The sequence below is a fragment of the Paramisgurnus dabryanus genome, chromosome 15, assembly GCF_030506205.2.
Source record: "Paramisgurnus dabryanus chromosome 15, PD_genome_1.1, whole genome shotgun sequence".
Classification (NCBI taxonomy): domain Eukaryota; kingdom Metazoa; phylum Chordata; class Actinopteri; order Cypriniformes; family Cobitidae; genus Paramisgurnus; species Paramisgurnus dabryanus.
Genome location: NC_133351.1, coordinates 21,134,887 through 21,155,466, shown reverse-complemented (window position 1 = coordinate 21,155,466; position 20,580 = coordinate 21,134,887). Strand labels below are relative to the sequence as shown.

At 38.2% G+C, this 20,580-nt stretch overlaps 1 protein-coding gene and 2 long non-coding RNA genes across 3 annotated transcripts in view; all 3 read left to right on the top strand.

The window, feature by feature from the left end:
- The window catches only part of LOC135782795 (uncharacterized), a 103,062-nt gene that overhangs the window by 66,652 nt on the left and 15,830 nt on the right, over nt 1–20,580 (top strand). The gene's annotated exons all lie outside the window — the stretch shown is intronic.
- Nucleotides 6,869–19,079, top strand: LOC135731009 (uncharacterized). The gene is made up of 3 exons (XR_010526164.2): nt 6,869–7,003; nt 7,095–7,219; nt 15,042–19,079. It is a non-coding gene; the product is annotated as an uncharacterized lncRNA (long non-coding RNA).
- Nucleotides 9,127–12,586, top strand: sox1a (SRY-box transcription factor 1a). Its single transcript, XM_065248946.2, has one exon. The coding sequence runs from the start codon at nt 10,451–10,453 to the stop codon at nt 11,477–11,479; it is 1,029 nt and encodes a 342-aa protein (XP_065105018.1). The 5' UTR covers nt 9,127–10,450; the 3' UTR covers nt 11,480–12,586.

Below are 20,580 nucleotides of genomic sequence, written 5' to 3'. Positions count from 1 at the left end.
ATTAGGACTAATTAGGTGTTGTTAATGGATCAAACATTTGTTTAAAAAACTTTTGATTCCAAAATCGTTGATTAAATAAATCACATTTTTACAAAATATAATTCATTTAATTAAACCGTATTAGAGCTTTCCCTGCTTCATTTCTAGAGGCCCAAAACAGGGAAATGTGGACTTGCCAAGTTCAGAACAAATATTATTTATGATCATTGAATGCATAATTAGTTATTAGAATTAATGGATAGTTATTGACAAAGGTTAGAATTTTTTTTTTAAGGGTGTCTCACTGTTATTTTTCATTTAGCCAAGCGTAGCACTGAATGCATTATAAGCCGCATTAGTCTCATGCTGAAAATCCTCATATATCGAGGGATAACTTTTATGTGTGTGTAATAAGATTAAGGTTATTAGAAGAAGTCTGAGCATGACCCCATGAGGAGATGAGATGAGGGATTATGCCCCCTCCCTATTTAAAAAAATGAACTTTATTCCAGTACTTACATAGGACCACTGAGATCACATTATTATAAAGATGGCTCTGGTGTGGCTGGTTGGCTGGGAATCTTTAAATTCAAACTCTGTTTCTGCTGTACTCTCATTTAATGATCTCATTTCAAGTGACAAATTTGTAACCCTTCTGTTTTGTGTTCTTTTTCAAAATAACCTCATAACAAATTAAAAATGCTTCAAAGTGTTGACATTTGTCTTGTGGCTAATGCACCTGCATTCCCACATTCATTTGTTACAGAACCGGGAATGCAATGGAATCCGGCATTAAAGGCAACTGTAATTAGCTGATACAAAATACTTCCCAAATGAAAATGATTAAATTCTTAGCACCTATAAGTTTTTTACTGGACGCTGAAGGGATCCTTGGAGCAGCTTACAGAATTGCTTGGCATTAAATCAAGCAAAAATGCTATTTTGGCCAATGTTAATCAAGGAGGAAGGATATTAAAAATACCTGTTTTTTTACATTATTTACATTCTTTTTAAAATGTTAGACGTTAATACATTTTCTTAAACTGCTTATTCTGTATACAACAATTAGTTTAACAATAAAATTGTCAAAAACTACAAAGTTTAGTGAAGTCTGCCGATAGTAGTAGAGTTATGTAGAGGATCTTTAATGATGTCTAACATCACATGGGAGCTCTGAAGGCCAATGTGGCTTTTTTCACTGGGGCAGTGCGTGTGTCTGTAATTTTCAGAAAGTCAAGCATAGCATCCGTCACCAATAATAGGTACAGCTGAGAGCTCTGGTGCTAACAAGGCCTAAGTGGGAAAGTGGTTAACAAGGAAACCATCGCTCCGTCTCTCTAATGCCAGCTTTTCCTTCCCTTTTTCCTTCCTCCCCCCAGGTTCCCCCTCCAGCGGCCCTTTATCCAGTGCATAGCAACCATTGTGCCTTCATCTTGTGCTAAAAATGACTTGTTTACTCTTGACCAATAAGACTGGGGTAGTATATTAAAAGGCATAGCATAAAAATACATTAGCGCTTTAAGCTCTGTTAGTTTTGAGGTGTTTTCCCCATCATGAAAATTCTCTACTGATTTCTCTTTGCTTAGATTTTCTTCTCTGTCTCTCTCTCTCTGTTTCTCACCTGCTTTCTCTGTTAACGTGCCCCTCATCTTCTTTCCCCTCCTCTCTCTGCCTTTCTCTAGTGTTTGGGGGTCTTGCCTGATACCCATTAGCGTTAGGGCTTATTACCTGTGTAATGAGCGACACAGTGTCTAATTAGCTGGGGCTTGGAGAAACTGACATCACTCCAGCCCTGGAGCTGCCACTGCCATTAGCGGAGCTCCTCTAAGTGATCTGTCTGTGGTCTGTTAAACCCATTACATTCATTATGGATCAATCAAAGGAAAAGGTGTTGCGGCTAATTGAGGAGTGGAACAATGCTTAAAATCTTATGGTAATTGATGGGTAAAAAATGAAAATAAGAAAAACACCCCATCGATGTCTGGATAATGGGTATATACGCTCTCTGTGTGATGGATAGATTTTCCTGTATAATGGATGATTGGTTTCTGAGTGAACATCCTGTGTCTTTTAATGAAATTATCTTTTGCAATACCTTAACATGTTCAGCGAGAAGAACTGTAGCATTATTTTAAGGTTAACTTTGTTAACTTTTATTTGTAAATATTCTTACCATTGCCGGTGTTTTCCTCTTGGGGATGTTAGGCATAAACTGTAGTCTACTGTAGTCTGTACTGTGATAAATGCTTTTGTGTTGCAACTTTTATTTTATTTTCAGAATTAATATATTAAAAGAATAGGTTATTTCTCATTCCAAACCCGTATTGGCCTTGACTCTTACTGAGTTTAAAACATGTTTAAAAACTCACCTTTTTATTTTAACTTTTAGTATTTGCTTTTGTCTTGATTTTGTTTGATCCAGACTAGACATGTTATTTCAATTTGTTATTACCTCTATTTATATTTTTTAGGTGTTTAGTTGATGTGTCTTATGGTATTTTGTTTATGTGTCTTACACTAGTTCTTAAAATTGTTTCTTTCGTCGTGTTTTACCTAAGCATGTCTGCTTCCAAGATGTTAAAGGAATACTTAATTTTCTTAAAAAAAATCTGGATGATTTACTTTTCCCCATGTCATCCAAAACTTTACAGTTTCAATGCAGTTCAAAATTGCAGTTTCAACGCAGCTTCAAAGGGCTCTAAACAATCTTAAACAAGGCATAAGGATCTTATCTAGTCTAACGATTGTCATTTTTGGCAAGAAAATGTGTACTTTTAAACCACAACTTCTCGTCTTGCACCAGCCGCGTGACCTACCAGCGCGGCCTAACGTATTGCGTCATCACGTCAAAAGGTCACTGATGACGTATGCGAAACTACCGCCCCAGTGTTTACAAGTGTTGAGAAGAGGAGCGTTCTAACGTTGTTGTATGTGGAATGATACTAATTAATGTCTTTGTGTCATTTTATTGTTTAAAATGGTTCGCAAATGTGCATTTCATATATGTAACACGTGACCTTTCCACATGCTTGCGCAATTACCTGAGGTCGCGCTGGCGCATCACACGACTGATGGAAGATGAGAAGTTGTGGTTTAAAAGTGCTTTTTTGCCAAAAATGAAAATCGTTTTGCTAAAGATAAGACCCTTATGCCTTGTTTGGGATAATTTAGAGCCCTTTGAAGCTGTGTTAAAACTCCAATTTTAAACTGCATTGAAACTGTAAACTGTTGGGGTCCAGTAAAGTCTATTAAATTGAGAAAAATCCTGGAATGTTTTCCTCAACAAAATTTAATTTCTTCTTGACTGAACTAAGAAATACATCAACATGAAAATAAAGAAAATGGAGTAATCTTTTAAATAATTAAGTTTTCGTTTGGCCTTCATAATTAGATTGCGCTGCTGCCATTTTAATATCCTTTTGCTCTATAAGCTAACACGCAACACACGCAACAGTGTCCACAACAACCAATAAGGTAGGAGAAACCTTATGACATTGCTGAGAAGTTTGCAACGCTTAAAATGTGTCTTGATGGTAACATTGCATAAGAATACATACAGGCAAACCACCACAGGCAGAAAATATATTTTAGTGACTGAGGGCGAAGCACTGGTCCGATTGACCATACTTTTTATTGGCCCGAGCCTCTCTCTCTTATGTTGAGCCCTGTAAATACCAAAGTCTCTCTTATCTCTCAAAAGTCGCTCTTTTATTCCCACACCATCAATATATGCATTTCCACTACCCTTCAAATTGCAATAGTGAATTCAGTAAAAAAAGTATATTGCAAAAAAGTTGTGAGGTGGTTTGAAAAAGATAAATATTGCAGAACTATAACTGCAATTTTTAAAGGTCACCTGATGCGTGTAAATGTCACATGCTTTAAATTTGGCGCACTAGGTTTGGTTGGAGGAGAAGACAGAAGAGTTGTGTTCGGCTTCATGTGGTGTTGTAAAAACCAACAAGCGCATGACATGGAAATACTACGAATACAGAGTCGAATGTTTTGTATGCTTTCGAATCATCGCCATTGTTTTTAGAATGAGAACAAAACTACGCTTTAGTCACTTAACATCGGTTAATGGAACTGCTAACATTTTGCAATAGTTTATCAACATTTAAAAATAAAGCTAAATTTTCAATTTTGGCTAATACAACAGTCAGTAACATTTGAACTACTATATATTCCTGGATGATAACAATTCGGATTTTAATGGTTTAAGAAAGATCTGAAAGTGCGCATTGACAGTTGGACAGTGAAACAATGAAACAATTTATCAAGTGTCCAAACTGTATCAGATCACAGTGAAGTCTATTTAGAAGTCATTTTGGACATCCAGCTTCTTTCTGACACATTTTGTCTTTAATTTGAGAGATTTGGGAAGTTAGGACAACCAAGGCTGGTGAAGTTGATGTATTGATGACAGGCTTGAAGAGGGAAGAAAGACCTCTCTGCACTTAAAAGCCCCCACGCTTTTAGATTTGACCCAACAATTTTTCTTCCCTTTTGGTCTCATGGCCTCATCTCTGTTTTTGTGTCTTAAAACATACGAAGCAGCAGACAGCTCTGGACAGAGATATGGGGAGCCATCAAAGCAGTGTTGTGACTGCTGTTTCATCTCAGTACAAAGGGTTATGCCGAAATGTGTTCTGCCTTTGAATATTTTTTGCATTTATGCTAATGCTGCATAAATCAACATGGTGAAAAGGAGCTTTCCTCAGTGCCACCATATACGAGTCCTAAAACAGACCAAGAAAGTTATGCCATCTAAAGTGACTTAAACCAGTCTTAAACCAGAATTATTTGTCAAAATTTACTTTTTCATTATTATTAAAATAGGAACCATAAAATACTTTGTAGTAAAATAAAACAATGATAAAAATTGATGGAATGAGTTAACTAAATTATCACCAAACACATGTGACTTAATTCAAACTAATCCATGTAATGACACTTTAAGTGTAATTGCCCAAAGCAAATACTTCTATCCAGCTGAGCGATATCGACAAATACTAATGAGGCCTGCTAGTGAAGGGTTACTGTGTTTGTTTACATAGAGAGAGAGACTGGGAAGAGCTGTGGCAGAGGGGAAAAAGGCAGGATTATTTGTAATTACGTCTGCCAAGTGTTTAATGCAACAGATTGGGCACAATAGCTGTGGCAGAATCAGCTGTATATGAGGCCTCCATTATCCTGCAGTGGCGAAGTTGGGAGACAGATTGCCAGTGTAAGCAACACAGACAGGCTTGACACCTGCTCATGGCTCTCACGCCCGTGCCACCGCTGGGTAGAGGAAACCTGATTAACTGCGCTGTGCTAATAGAGAGAGGAAATTAACACAGCGGTATACCGGTGAAGGAGAGCTATACTCAGAGAGGGGTGTTTAACCAGCGCCAGCCAGAAAAGCCATGGTGAGAGATTAATGAACTGTGCAGTGATGAAGCTCAAAGTCGTGCTGTTGATGGGGCTCAACAAGTCTCTGTTTGGGGCTAATGATTTTGTGAAGACGCTTGCACTGACTGTGACGTTAGAAAGAATCTCGCTCTGCTGCACGTTTTAGCATAAATTTAAGACTGGTTAGGGATGGATAAACCTAATCGCTGCCTGTTACCATATAATTACTTTTCCTTGAACTATTCATTATGGTAGAGTGTAAAGCTATTCGATATATTCATTCTCTTTTGCTTTGGTTGTTTAGTTAAATGTGCATAAAAAAGATATAGTGCCCTTTTACATGTTTAAGTTATCCCATTGTTTAACAGGTATGAGGGAAGGAGAAAATAATTTTACCGAGTGTGCAGAATCACACTGACTTGAGTGGAAACACACAAGTTTGGACTGTGTGTCTGTTTCTCATACAAATGTATTTTTCGGTTCCCTCCGGTCCTCACAGATGAAAGTTTTTTCATTAGGTCATTTGATAATGTCTAGACTGTTTTGAGGCCAACCCCCACCCCAATTTGATAACACCCTTAAAGTGGTCATTACAGTACCTGCGGTACGGAACAACCTCGGAAAAGATGCTATTACATGTTTTTTGCAGATAGACTTCAGGTTTTTGCAGTATGTTTGCAGTCCTCTTAAGTGGGTTTGTGGAACAGCAGTTGTAAATGTTATCTTGCACATGCAGCACACACATATACCGTATGTTAAGTGTTAGCCTCACTCTTCCTTCGTGCTTTATTTTCTACCTGAAACAGCTTTGCAATAGCATTGAAAAGTTTGAAATTTTGAGCACTGGGGAGTGATTGAAAAGACTGAGAGAGTATTGAGAGTGTCAAGGTCATCACAAGACCAAATGCAATGTAATTATGTGCCCTAGGATGGCATGGGTGTCTCTTCTAAACTATAACACAGCAGCTTTCCATTCTCTGAAAACCTGTCAGAACCATGTGGCGGAAAGCTGTGCAGCTGAATCTCAAAACTTTCAGGCACTGATGTTAGTATACAAGGCAGTTATAAACCTATTTATAGCTTATATCACAACATATAGGGAAATAGTGAAATTAATAATGATATTTTAACTAATAGATGCACTGCATGTAAATGATGATCAATTTTGAAGTCTACTTGATGTTTTTATTTACTCTAAATATATCTGCTTTTTATTAAGTATTTTAGGTATGTCCTTGTTATCCAGTGCCAGCAATAAGTAGCTACAAGACATTAATACAAACCCTCTTGACGACAAGGAAGTGCCTGTTTAGGAAGAGTGACAATGACCTGGTTAATGAAAGTTATTTAGGGTCATGCAGGAGGAGAGATGGGCAGACTTGTGATGTCGGAGTGAAGGCTGCAGACTGACTGTATTTGTTCTGTGACTCGGGTTCGTTCTTCAAGTTCGTTTCCAAGGAGGAGAGACGCCTCGCGCCAGGGCTCCGCCCCCTTCTCCTGAATGCGCGAGCAGCTGCTTTCAAACCCAACTGCTCAATCCCATTCATCCTCGAGAGGGAACAAAAAAGTGGCTATTTATTAGAATACTTGTTTTGTATTGTTCCGCGTCACACAAAAGGGGCTTTATTATGTAAGAAGGAACCCTTTCGCCGGAAGAAACAATAACTTGAAATTGTCTTTAGAGTCTATAATAAATTTCATTTTCTTGTCTCTCTCCTCAGTGTGTAGTGAGTGGTGGGACTGGGAGCTGGGTATGGCTGGCCTTGGCACACTAAGTGTAGATTTTAGCAAGGATGGCGAACTGGCGATTGGCTATGGCTGGGTTAGGACAAGCGATAGAGAACGGGTAAGGATGATTTTACATCAATGCAAACGAGGGGCAGCAGACTGTAGGTTTATATAGAAAAAATATTGTGCTTTCTGTTTTGAGGGACGCTTTACTTACGGATATATTTATTGTTAGTAAAGTAATGTGCTTGTATCGGGACTCGATGTCGCATGAGTAATTCATTACTAGAAAGAAATAAGTTGGATACGCAGATGCACAAGCGACGACTTATACAGCCTGTTAACGAAAGCTGTGATTGTAATCAGATTTACTTAGGTCCGTCAGTTCTGTTTGTGATCGTTATAGAATCGGATAAATGGATATATAAAAACGCGAATGTCGGTTCGGTCCACCAAACGGCACTGCGATATTTTTAAGACCGCCGGTCTTGTCAGTGTTGCGTTTTGTAGGCTACTGGAGCTTATTAGGAAGCAATGGTCAAAAGTCGATAACATTCGTTTGTGTTTACAACATTAAGCGCCTGTAGGTTGTCTGTCAGTCAGGGTGGTCAGTTATTTGTCTATTTTAAATTTTGAACTGTAAGAATAATTATGTTCACCGATAAGTGATCTTGAATTATTTTTTAAACGAAAGTTTAAATGTAAATATTTAAATAAACAATAAGCTATTTGGTTTATTTGAATCTAAACCACGTGGATATGCCGATTAAATGTATTGATGTTATCCATCAAAATGAATTGTTCCATGTATAAATTAAATTCTTCTGTGACAATAAACATTTACAATTTAGAGTAGTTTGATCAAGCGATTGTCCATATGATTTATTTATTATGACATTATTTAACTATCGTATAACAACATCGCTTTCATTGGTATAACAGCACAAAGATCCACATAAATTAGTACTTGACTAAACGGGGTTAAACAACCATACAACAACAAACAACAAGAACAGAACGCTTAATTTTCCAGTGAAAATTATTTAATAGTTAAACACACATTACATGTCATCAAAAGGGCTCAAGGCCTACAAACACTGAAAGTGATTATCTATTTTTATGAAATTGAATTAATAATCAATAACCCGTTTTGCATATTGATCTTTTAGACACTAACTACACAGAAAAATAGAAATATTCTCTAATTCCCTCCCCAATCACGTACTGCAACAAAACGGTTGATTGTAGCAAACACCTGTCAGAAACTGTTAAACTGTCTGGACAAACACCACTTGAATAGACTCAACTTTTACTCAGGTCTAGCAATATTTTTCTTGCAAAATTGCAATCTTTTATTTTTGTAGTTAGGGAAACCCTTTTTTTTAATTGTATAATTTAATATCATTTAATTGTGCAATTGAATAACACTGCAATTAGCGTTTTTGCATGTATTAAGCGTAAAATGATTTAGCTTTGTAGGCTATATCACTGATAAAAGCTGAAGGCTATTTATCTTGTCTGCTTTATACTTAACTGTTACTGCTTTAGTGTTTTTCGTTTATATTATTTATTAAAAAATAAAAAAACAAACAAAACAAAAGCAGCTCACATTGTATGTTTTGGATAACTGCTGTAGTCCCAGCTTCTCCACGTGCGCTAACAGTGCCCTATTGCCCCCAGCGCGCGCAAAACAAAGACTCTTTAGAAGAGCGCGGCACTGATGCACAATGAGAACTGACAAGGTACCTTGTTTCAGGAGGATCACAATTTAGTTTAGATCTCTGATCCGAATTAAATAAAAAATTGTTTAAAATATAAAATACTATTAAAGTAAAATTTTGAATCTACCAGTTTATAAAAAACAAACAAACAACATAACTAATTTTAAAAAATTAAAATAAAAACTAAAATGGAAAGAAATTGCCTCTATAGAACAAACATTTAATCGATTTTAAATATTTGAAATAAACATTTTGCTTTGATATTGTAGTGGACTGTCTTAAGTAGCTTATTTTAATAAATATGAGTTTTTTAGAATAATTTATTTGAAATGTAAACATAATAATATAAGAAACAATTAAAATTTCAGAAACATTATAGTACCTTGCCCTACGAAAAATAGTAAATAGTATACTATATATAATGCTAGACATTGCACAATTAAATTAAATACTAGGTCTATCATATTGTTAGGCAATTACCAGCCATTCTCCACTTTTGATTTGTTTTATTATTATTTTTTATTATTTTTAGATGTTTCAGTTATTTTAAAGTAAAACTCTCTCTGTCCTATATTCCTCTATACTTGTTTGGTCCCAATGAATAACTAATGCGTTTTTTTCCTTTGTATCACAGGTAGTGTAATTATAGTGGCAGTTAAAAAAAATATAAAAAAGTTCCATCTATTCATTACTCACCGTAATATATTTATTTTATAATAGTTTTCACCGAAGTTCAATCAATTTACAACCTCTTACGCACAACAAAATCTTAACAGTGCGCCACCAGACGGCAGTAACTGTACTCGATCGATCGATCGATATTTCATCTTTACTCTGGTCTTTATTGTTTTTTTGTTTTATTGTTATCTTAGTAAGTTTTATAAAATGCAACAGAATATGGTGTAAAACGGCTGTAGACTATTACAGAGCAGCCAACCACACAAACCCAAACAGATTTGTGAATCATTATTTTCGACTGATTTTGTACATCAGCCTAAAGATACAGGAAACAGTAAACTCTGGACACTGAAGGGTGAGTGACTCCAGACGTTTTAAACTCTCAAAGAGGGTATTGCAGCTATTACAGTTAGGCTATTATAAAGAATTAGATCGTATCTTGTAATGTCATCTAAATGGATAAAATCTACAATTTGTCCTGTTGTTCATTTATTGCAACCATTGAAGTGCCTCAAACTGCTACCTCAGTATTTACTCCACTTTAGAGGGGGCGGTGTTGACCCTCCGTGCACCCCGCCTACTAGTTCATTCCCCGTTGTCTACGTCACTCGACCGAACTCCATGCAAATCTCTCGTCGCTGGAACGCCATTGGCCGCTCGCTCATTTTAATCGCTGTCAAAACGCATCATATGGCCGCCGCTTTAACTAACTCTTCAACTCCACTAGGAAAAGTAACTCAAATGCCCGTTCAATTAATGTGGATGCGAAACGGCAGTTGGAGAGGACACTAAATAGGCTACAGGAGCAAAAAGAAACTAACAGCAAACGCTTTGGATTAACTGAATTGCGCGTTTCATCGGAGCTTGTGAAGCACCTGCTTCAAGCGGACTACTGAACGCCGAAAGTTCATGCTTTTTCTCTGAGAGCTGTGAAGTTGTAAGCCAGTTGAATGTATAGCATGATGATGGAGACGGACCTCCATTCCCCCGGACCCCAAACCAACACGAATCCGGGGCAGACAGGTCCAAATTCGGGGAGCAAAGCCAACCAAGACCGCGTAAAAAGACCCATGAATGCTTTTATGGTGTGGTCCCGGGGCCAGCGCAGAAAAATGGCACAAGAGAACCCTAAAATGCATAACTCTGAAATTAGCAAAAGACTCGGTGCTGAGTGGAAGGTGATGTCAGAGGCTGAAAAGCGGCCCTTTATTGACGAAGCAAAACGGTTGCGAGCCATGCACATGAAAGAACACCCGGATTACAAATACAGACCGAGGCGCAAAACCAAGACCCTGCTTAAAAAGGACAAGTACTCGTTGGCCGGCGGCTTGCTCGGCGGTGCGGGTGGTGGTGCAGGAGTTGGTCTCGGGGTCGGGATGAGTCCTGTGGGGGTCGGCCAGAGGTTGGAGAGTCCTGGGGGTCACGGAGGCTCGACCAGCGCCGGCTACGCGCACATGAACGGCTGGGCAAATGGCACATACTCTGGCCAGGTTGCCGCCGCAGCGGCAGCGGCTGCAATGATGCAGGAGGCGCAACTCGCTTACAGCCAGCATCCAGGTAGTGGGTCGCATCATCACCACGCTCATCATCATCACCCGCATAACCCGCAGCCCATGCACCGCTACGACATGACAGCTCTACAGTACAGCCCCATCTCAAACTCCCAGAGCTACATGAGCGCCTCTCCGTCTGGCTACGGTGGGATATCGTACACGCAGCATCAAAACTCCAGCGTTGCATCCTCCGCCACCATCGGTACGCTGAGCTCGCTCGTCAAGTCCGAACCGAACATAAGCCCTCCTGTTACAACACATTCCCGTGGACCCTGCCCCGGAGACTTGAGAGAAATGATAAGCATGTATTTACCGACCGGGGAGACCGGTGATCCGTCTGTTCAGAGCAGACTGCATGCCTTACCGCAACACTATCAGAGCACGACTGCCGGAGTGAACGGAACTGTCCCATTGACGCATATTTGAAAGAGCTAAAGGAAAGTGATTGGTAAAGCGCATTCAGAAACACTCCACCAAAAATATTTACCTCTTTTTTAGAACTACTGTCATTGAACTACTTTTGTACAGAATGTTTTATGATGTTCTTGTAAATTAAAAAAGGTAAATATTGTTTCGATTGCATTTGGGAGAAGGACTGTAATCTTATAAAATATATCACTTTCAGTGAAACATTGTTTAAATATGAAGTAAATATGACATCGTTTCTGGCCACGCCAAGAAATATGCGACATACTGTTATTCTTTAAATATTTAATTTTCTGTGCAAATTGGCTTTTGAGTTGATAATATCAGAAGTCTAGCGTGAATAACTCGATGAAATGCTTTTAAGAGCCCATACAGAGTTCCCTGCTTATTACATTTACCAAAACGTTTGTATACGTGAATTAATGTACCAGGTTTATGTTGTAATATTTCTTGTAAATTGTGAATAAGTTTTAATATTTCAAAAGACTGGCACGTCACTGCTGCTGTACATAATTTATGACATGCATTCTTGCCAGTTCAAATCTTAAACTTGCGTTGATTCATGGTCTACAAAATAAAATTGAAGAGAAACTTACTCTGTTCTAAACTGGTTTTAGTTTTGTCACCTAATTCTTCATTTAAAATGACTTTCATGTCATTAATAATGTGTTTGATTTCATCACGGTATGTAGTGGATCGTTCTCATTTTTATTTAAAGACAGTAATCTGCAAAGATTATAGAAGGTTTCATATTGCTTTAAATCTTTCATGTTTATTTTAACTTCGGTTGTTTGGTTGGTTCTACTGAAACATTTGAAAGTTTCAAAATAAGGCACAAGTTCTTTAAGGACATACCCTTTCTGGATAGTTTTTAACGTAATTGAAACATGAACAGGGTCATTGCAATAAATAATTATTGGAACCTGTAGGAAAATAATTCTACATTGGTCCATAGGCCTCTAATGTTGCTGTAAAGTGTGTGTTTGTGTGTGTGTTTGCGTGTGTGAATACGTGATATATTTAGGATGTGAAACGATTGTCATTAGTTTATGATTAGAGTAAATCCATTTAAATCATTGTCATTTATTTAATCGGCCGTCTGGTTAGGTCAAACAGTAGTCGTTAATATTTTATTACAACGATTCAAATGTACTTGATTACTTAAAAGTCCGTTTATTTCTTCATATGCATTTTGTTAAAAATCACTATTAGTTGCTATTTAGTCTGTCACTTAAATTAATCCTTGATTCTACTGTTTATTTTTTATTTTTTTGGACTTTAAAGGGTAGACAAGGTGTTTAATTTTCACTTGAACATTAAAACATAATTAAACAATTCATTAAACTATAGTTGTGTATCACAGGTGAGGGTCAGTCCTTTCTTTATACTCCGTGTTCCAATTTCATTTGTGTTTAAAATGGAAATTCAAAGAAAACTTTATTTGTTCTTATGCCCAACACATTCACAAATCATTCTAATAATTTTGCAGTTCTTTTTATAGCTGTTATTTTACAATCAAACAAACCCATTTTGTTAATGTAGTTCATTTTGGTATATTCAATCAGTTGTGGATAACGTTGGCTTAAAGAAAATCAAAATCCTGTCCTTTAAATTGTGAGAAATGTACCCTAAACTTGCGTGTTTAGAAAAGAAGTGTATGTATAATGTTAAGATCACTCTGCAATTTCGGATAATGGATTTTTACTTTTCTCAAAAACTCTGTCTCTTTGAAAGCACATTTCTATTTATTTCACTTAAAATTTTACATGGTTGTAAATTTTGATCAATTCAGATTCGTTTTCGTTCCTGTATTCTCTGATTGTTTTCACCGTGTAAATGTTTAATTTAGAAAGTATGTGTCATTTACTAATTTCTTTGCAGGTTATTTAATTTGTTTCCGCGGATTTGTGTGACCGATTTCAAAGTGTAATTTATATCAGAGACGAAGGGGATGCTTAACCAGGATGAACCAGCTGATACGCTGACCCATCTGGGTGCGCAAAAAGTCAAAGTTTAGTACAATTAGGCTACTTGCTGTATCCCTTGGGTTAGATTAGCAACAAGTGTCAGGAGTGCAAACACGCAATGCATCATAGCATTTCCTTTTCAAATAAGAATGCACACGTGGTGACTTAAGTTTGCAAGTGCTACTTCTCACATTTTTTAACAGAGCTACTAAAATGTAATTTGCATAATAAATTTTAGCTCAATAGCATGACCATAAATTATGACCGTGAATTCTCTTAATTTATGCGTTAAATATGCATTTATTTAGTTATTTATTTTACTTCCTCAGTTGCCTTTTTTTAAGAAAAAATATCTTAGATTACACTGCCTGAAATTGACACACTTTCCCATCACTACTGGCATATGGACATGTCCACTGTTTGCAGATGAAAAACTACACGGATTAGCGCTGAAATAGAGAGGCGGAGAACCAAGTCACGGCACTTGCAAGGTTAAAGAGAAGCGTTCTGGTAAATTTAACCAAAATAATTTACTGCCCCGCCAAAGGAGGGTAAAGCAGGCGGGGTGGGATGGGTTAAAAGCATGTGATGGGGTAGATGTGGGAGGGGTGTTGGTGGACTCGAACCAATAAATCGTCTCAACGTGTGATACCCTTATCTTGTAGCCACCGATATATTCTGTGCTGGGAAGCCATCAACACTGCTGGCTCGTACGAAAACTCCCGATCTCTTGCTCTCGCTGTCCTAAATGGGGATAATTAGCATCACTTTATCACGCCTCTGCATATTTTCTCCCTTCTCCAAAAAACCCGGTACGCTGCTATTGGTCGCTGCTCTGTCACAGAAGATTACGGAGACAGATTGCACGGAACGAATGTGCTGAACGAGATTAGGGGGGAATAGAAATAGCAACTGGGCCAATAAATTCCTCGCGAGGGCCTTATCGTGCAATTACACGTTGACATGTTTAACAATCTTGCTGCCTCTTAATCCTGCGCCCTTCCAAGAGCTGAGATGCTGCGCCGTAATTTCTGCAGCCTGCGATTCCGGAGTAGTAATTTAAGCATGTATGCAGAACGCAACGAAAAAAGCAACTTTGTCTTAACTTTTATTCGCTAAATATTTTTGCTTTTTTGGCTAATTATATTTTTGTTTAACAGTCGCTTTTAACCACGGACCCTTAAGGCAGGTGTCAATTTTCCCACTGTCACATGCAAACAGGCCCCTAACTTTCAGTATGATTGTTTGTATAAATTGCGTCATTATTGCTCGAAAGACACAGTTTTAGTAAACAGGCTAAATCACTGGACCGATTTAATGATGCACATGGGATTGCATTTCACACATTTTCTCATGTTGTTGTGAATCGCTGGGAATCCAATTACCATGCAAACAACTGCTGTTTAAAGATGGCTTTAGCTTATTTTAATGTTCGCTGCAATATAGCTGAACAATAAAATACCCTATGATTTTTTTCTAGACGCAAAATAATTTAGTATAAAACTTTCTTTTGATTTTTACCCTTTAGTCCCTAACTCTGTGTCTCGGTTTTTTATTCTCTCTCCCTCTCTCTTGCTCGTGTTTGTCTGTGTAAGGACGATTGTGAGAGACTCTGCTGGAATTTGGCAGGCCCGATGCTTGGAGAGGCGCCCCACGCTGTGACTCCCATTCAGCGGTCCAGCGCGCTGTGAGGTTGGAAAGTTTCACTGAGCCGTGCACTCAATGGCTCCACAAAGCTGATTACAAGCCCCAGCGAATTCCTGAAGGGACCGGGCAGCCACGCAGGTGTGCGGGAAACCGGGGCAACCCTTCAGATTTTATTGACAGCACAAGGCAGCCGGGGAGACCACACAAAATGCAAAAGCATCCCGGGAAGCGGTCAGCGATTTGGTGGGAAAATAGCACCTTTAAGGCCTTTCAGATGCGCGAAAAATTATGGAGAAAAGTTCAGATGGTCTATTAAAACGAAGCCCAATCTCATCAGGACTCTAAAGTAAAATGTCAAAGACTGGGCTATATAGCAACAGGGTGTTAATTCTTGCCATATGCATTCTGATTTTTCCCATCATCTAGTGTCTCATGTTTACGACGCAAGATTGGGGTTCAGGGTTAACGACGATTCATAAAACGTGATGGCTCGCTCTCCCTCACTGTGCGCAATTCATTCTCCTTGGTGCGAAAAATCTACATCAATGAAGCAGACAGCGTATTTAATTAGAGCGGAGTCTAACTATCAATTACTCAGGAAAAACACAGGATCCCTAAGGACCGGTAATCAGCGCGCCAACAGTCGGCCGAGCGCTCATTACAGCAAAGCGACAGGCGGGAATAATAATCAGGGCGCGGCGACGCATCTGCCTATTTCCACCGCTTCCTGTTGCCTCTGAAGTTTAATAACTCGTTATTTTTACTCAGTATTGCCACTAGTTGCTCTTTGTGTCCAGTATTACATTTTTCAATTAGATTTTTACTGAGAAAGGTCTACTGTAGCCTATTTTGAGTGTCCGAATACCATTTGAGCACATGCTACAGTGTTTTCCTCCAACATTTAGGTGCAATTTAAATGAGGGCTCAGTCCTACTTTACGCGGCTAATTTAATCCTCCGCAGAGTCAACAAGGGCTAATTGAGATCAGCGGGGCGCAAACACCCTTTCAAAATCAATTTCTCCCCGTGCCCCCGATTGTCCCTCCCCAAGTCGTTGCGGTTGGCCTTTGGGACTAAGAAGTAACCATATTGTTGTAGATCAGAACTATTTTGGCTTTGACTCCTGAATTATACTAATGGCAGAGGTCTTGAAACGTGTTTCAGTTCCCATGCTTTGCCTAATAAATATGCTATAAATCTATTCCTGTCTTGGCCTCACCTGTGTCCTGTCACCCCTGCTGTCCTCGTGTGATTAGGGGACAAAAGCACTTACCCGGGCCGGCTATGGTAGTCAATCAAGCACAACGGACTATGCTAATTGAGGGGAAAGGCGAAAGGAAGACGAACAGTGATCCCAATTGTTCGGCGAATTTCACAGCTCAGCACAGCTGCAATGCTACTGTTCCTCTAATACACTCTCCCTTTAAGTGTAACACACAGCGCTACTGTAAGCCAAAGTCTATGTGAACAGAAAATGAGTTTGAAATGCTCACAGTTTTCCCACAGAAGTTGATATTTTAGAACTGTGGCCCAAACTGTCGCATAGTTGCCTAGATAAACGACACTTGACTGTACCTCCAAGTTTTTGAGGAGCTGTCCAGGTGCTGAAATGAACGCGCAACGTACGTGGACTCTGAGGGACAATAAAGTCTTTAAAAACTTTTATTTTTTTTCTTTCTCTTGGTTTCTTTAATCTTATTTTCACGGGCGCAAATTGAATGAGTGTTGTCAAGATAAATGATCGAATTTAAAAATTGAATAATTCAATAATAATTAAATATTTACAACAAGCGTGTGTCTATTACAGGCTCAAGCTCAAAGGTTATGGGTTCAACTCCCAGAAAATGTACATTCACAAAAAAATAATGCATGGCATTATTGCACTGTAAGTAAGCTTTGGATAAAAGTGTCTGCCAATGCTAATGCTTTGTAATGATTTGTACACAAATTGTATCATATTGTGACAGTGTGTGTACAGTTATGTTAGCAAGAATGTATCAATTAATTTATGCACATTTTAAGAAGTTAATTTCATTATTTATTTGATTCTTAGCCATCCATTAATTTTTATTGCTTGGCTGTTTCTTTTTTATCAGAAAAAAACAACAACAACAACTTACAGCACATATACAAAAAGAATGACAACTTTAACTGTAAATTACTTTTTTCTCGCATCTAGTTTGACCCATCTCACAAGGTGCCCTTCTTCTCTGCAGGGGTCAGAAAATAGGCCTGAGAATTGTTTGTGTTTTACCGCTGCTGGAGTCCCATTGTGCTTGTGTATTTTGTGATGGGATAAACTTTGACTGTGTCTGATTGTGTTGCTTTTACATTTGAAAAAGGGAGAGATAGAGAGACAGAAAAACAACAATAAAAGAAGTTGATGTTTATGGATTGGTCATTGATTTTGTTGGTCCTGGCTGTATGGGCCCTGTTTTAATAAAGACAGGAGAAGATGTGGAAACGTGTACAGCAACACAGTCAAGAGCAGTAAAAGTGGATGGAGTCCGCGTGGACAGTTAGTGACAGTTGGAGTAGCTGCCCTGAGGACTGCGTGACAGATTGGGGGCAGCAGGGTTATGAGTGATAATGACACACCCTACTGAGTGTTATTACATAAAGACAGCATTGGGCTGAAATAACATTGTAATGGGATGGTGCTTTTTGCCACGTTTTCACTGTCACTCAGCAACTTGCTTCTCGCTTCTGTAGCCCCCCCTTGTTCCTCGGTTGTTCCTTTCCTTTCTTTCTTACATGCATTACAGAGGCTCACTTTTATGCATGCATAGGTTTCTGGCAAATTTTGTGCATAATGTTTTGTTCTTTCTCTGACACTGGAAAAGCTTATGTGTACTGTATGAGCTTCAGTGCACCTTTTTTTTTTTACGTCTGAACACATGGCCCGTCTGGCTCAGAGCAAGGCTGGGACTTAACAGCAAGCTTTAATGACATCCATGTATATATGTTGTACACTTCCGACACTAGTTTTTGCCTTTAGGATACATTATCAGAAAAAAATTATAAGGCTTTATTAACAAAAAGATCTACCTGATTGGATGAGTTGTACTGTATACTGCATATACTGTAGATTTGGTTTATGTGTCTTTGAATGTGTTGAAAGTCGGCAAAGACGAGCGCCTGGTGTGAATAATGTTGCACTTATATGGAGAATAATGAGCTGCTTTCTCTCTAATTGTTTCAGACCTTAGGTATGGATGGACTCCCTGTGTTCATATACAAAGGTTTGTTAGACCTGTGGTTACTTTTCTTGAAAATGTATTTAAAGAGACCTTGGTTCGTAGGCAGTGCCTGCAGATTTACCTCTCTGTGTGTTTTATTTATGTAATGACTGTTAATTTTATTCTTTTATTCTAACTTTTTTTTTAACTATAATTTTTAACTTTTTACTAATATTTTTGCTTATCTAGCCATTCTGTCATTTTTATCTAGTGATGTAGTACTCAAATCCGATGTCAGACTCTTCTCGGACTCGTTCCTTCAAAGACTCGGTCTCGGATATGAGAAGGACTCGTAATTTCAGATTAAGTTCTCGAGACCAGTGCATTTTTTATGTTCATATAAAAACCACGTAACAATAATAATAAAATGCAATGTTGACGGGCATTATTTGAAAATGAAATCCCATGGTGAAATGCAAAGATATTGCCATCAGAGCCGTTTATTTATCTCTAGGGAAATAGGAAGAAAATGATGCATATGGTAGGGATTTTTTAATGAGAGTAATAGCATAGTCCATATTAAGACATTAAGAGTGCTCCTCTAAACCAGCGGTTCTCAAATTGGTGCCAGGGGGGCCCCGGATTTTATAAGATAAATAAATTTATCATGAATTCTGTGTACTTAAATCTCAGAAACATACTGCTAGTAACCAATAGCACTACAGTGAATAACTTAATATTTTTTGATCAATTAAACTGTTAAGTTTTACAATGTTTTATGCCATAAATTTTCTTTGGGGGGCCACGAAAGGATGCACCGTATTCAATGGGGGCCGCACGCTGAAAAAGTTTGAGAACCACTGCTCTAAACAATTCCCAATCTAGTTTAGTCTGTAGGCCTAACTGTGGATTATTAACTGGGATAATATTAAATCATGAATATGAAATCTGACATGTTTTTATGGTCTTGGTCTCAACTCCTATAGGACTTGGTCTCGACTCGGACTTGCTTCCTCAAAGACTCGGTCTTGACTCGGACTCGACTCTATTTAAAAACCAACGGACTCGGTCTCGACGCGGTCTTGACCCTTCAAAGACTCGGACTCGGAATAGGCGGTCTTGTCCCCATCACTATTTTTATCATCTATAGTAAAGTATCAATACAAAGATTTAAGTCAAAAATGGTTCTTCTGTGGCATCATGGAGCACCTTTATTTTTAAGACTGTATTTCCCAGACCTAAAGTAAATTTTTTGGAAATTATTTTCAAATAGACATTTTTAAAACAATTTTTACTTTTAATAATTTGCAATAATTTGTACCCCCTCCACATCAATACTAAATGCGCTCTGACCAAACTCTTAGTGAGCGTGAGAGCTGCATATTATGGCCCATTACTGTGATGATTCATGTACATGCTGGTCTATATTTCAGCGAGCTCCTTGTGAGTATGCTTATTACTTTGACCCTGCACCACTAAAGCAGCTGGAAACTAAATGAGAGCAATGCAGTTTCTATAAAGTGTGACCTTAGATAAACACGATGATTTTATCACCAATGGACTTAATGCACCGAGAAGTGGGGCTGCTTATGGTATTCCTTCTGATGTTCTTCAGTTGCTAATGTGGCAGAATTTCTCTGCAGAGCTGAGGAAAAGCTATTATTTCTGTATGAGATGCTGAGCCAATACCTGAGACGGTTGCCAAAAAAGCCAATCCTTTTAGAGTGTTGGGCGGGAAATCTTTCAGTACCCGATACATACAAAACGCACAAAGAATCCACTGGCGTTTCTCCCTTTCAATCAAAAGGAAAGGGAATCGTACACACGTGCATTTGGTATCGTTGATATGTGTGCAGGTGATTATTTTAAGTAGAGGAGATTAGGTTAATGAGGGGTCAGGAGGTGACTGTAAGAAACAATGATTCGGTTTCCTCTGGATGTCACTGATAGCTCCTTCTTCTGCTGACCTTTGATATACCTCTTACAGTGAGTGATCAACAGACACAACCATTTAGATGGGCTAGATTACAACATCAATGCAAAAGACAACCTGATCCGTTCTACGAGGATAACTAAAATATATCTTTCAATTACAAACAAAATTGTAGCTAAAGAGGGCCCATTTGTAACAATAACCTATATAGATGCTGACACATTTCATTGCCTTTGAGACAAATAAGGGAAGCTAGTTACGGTTAGTCAATTTGGTCAATCAAAATAATCACCTTAGCTTTTAAACACGACCACCTTTTGAATACTCCTTATGATAGTAGTTCATGAAAATATTCACACATTTAAAAAAAACTCCT

What these genes read in the sequence shown, in the direction of transcription:
- sox1a (XM_065248946.2), top strand. Translation starts at nt 10,451, where the DNA reads ATGTATAGCATGATGATGGAGACGGACCTCCATTCCCCCGGACCCCAA.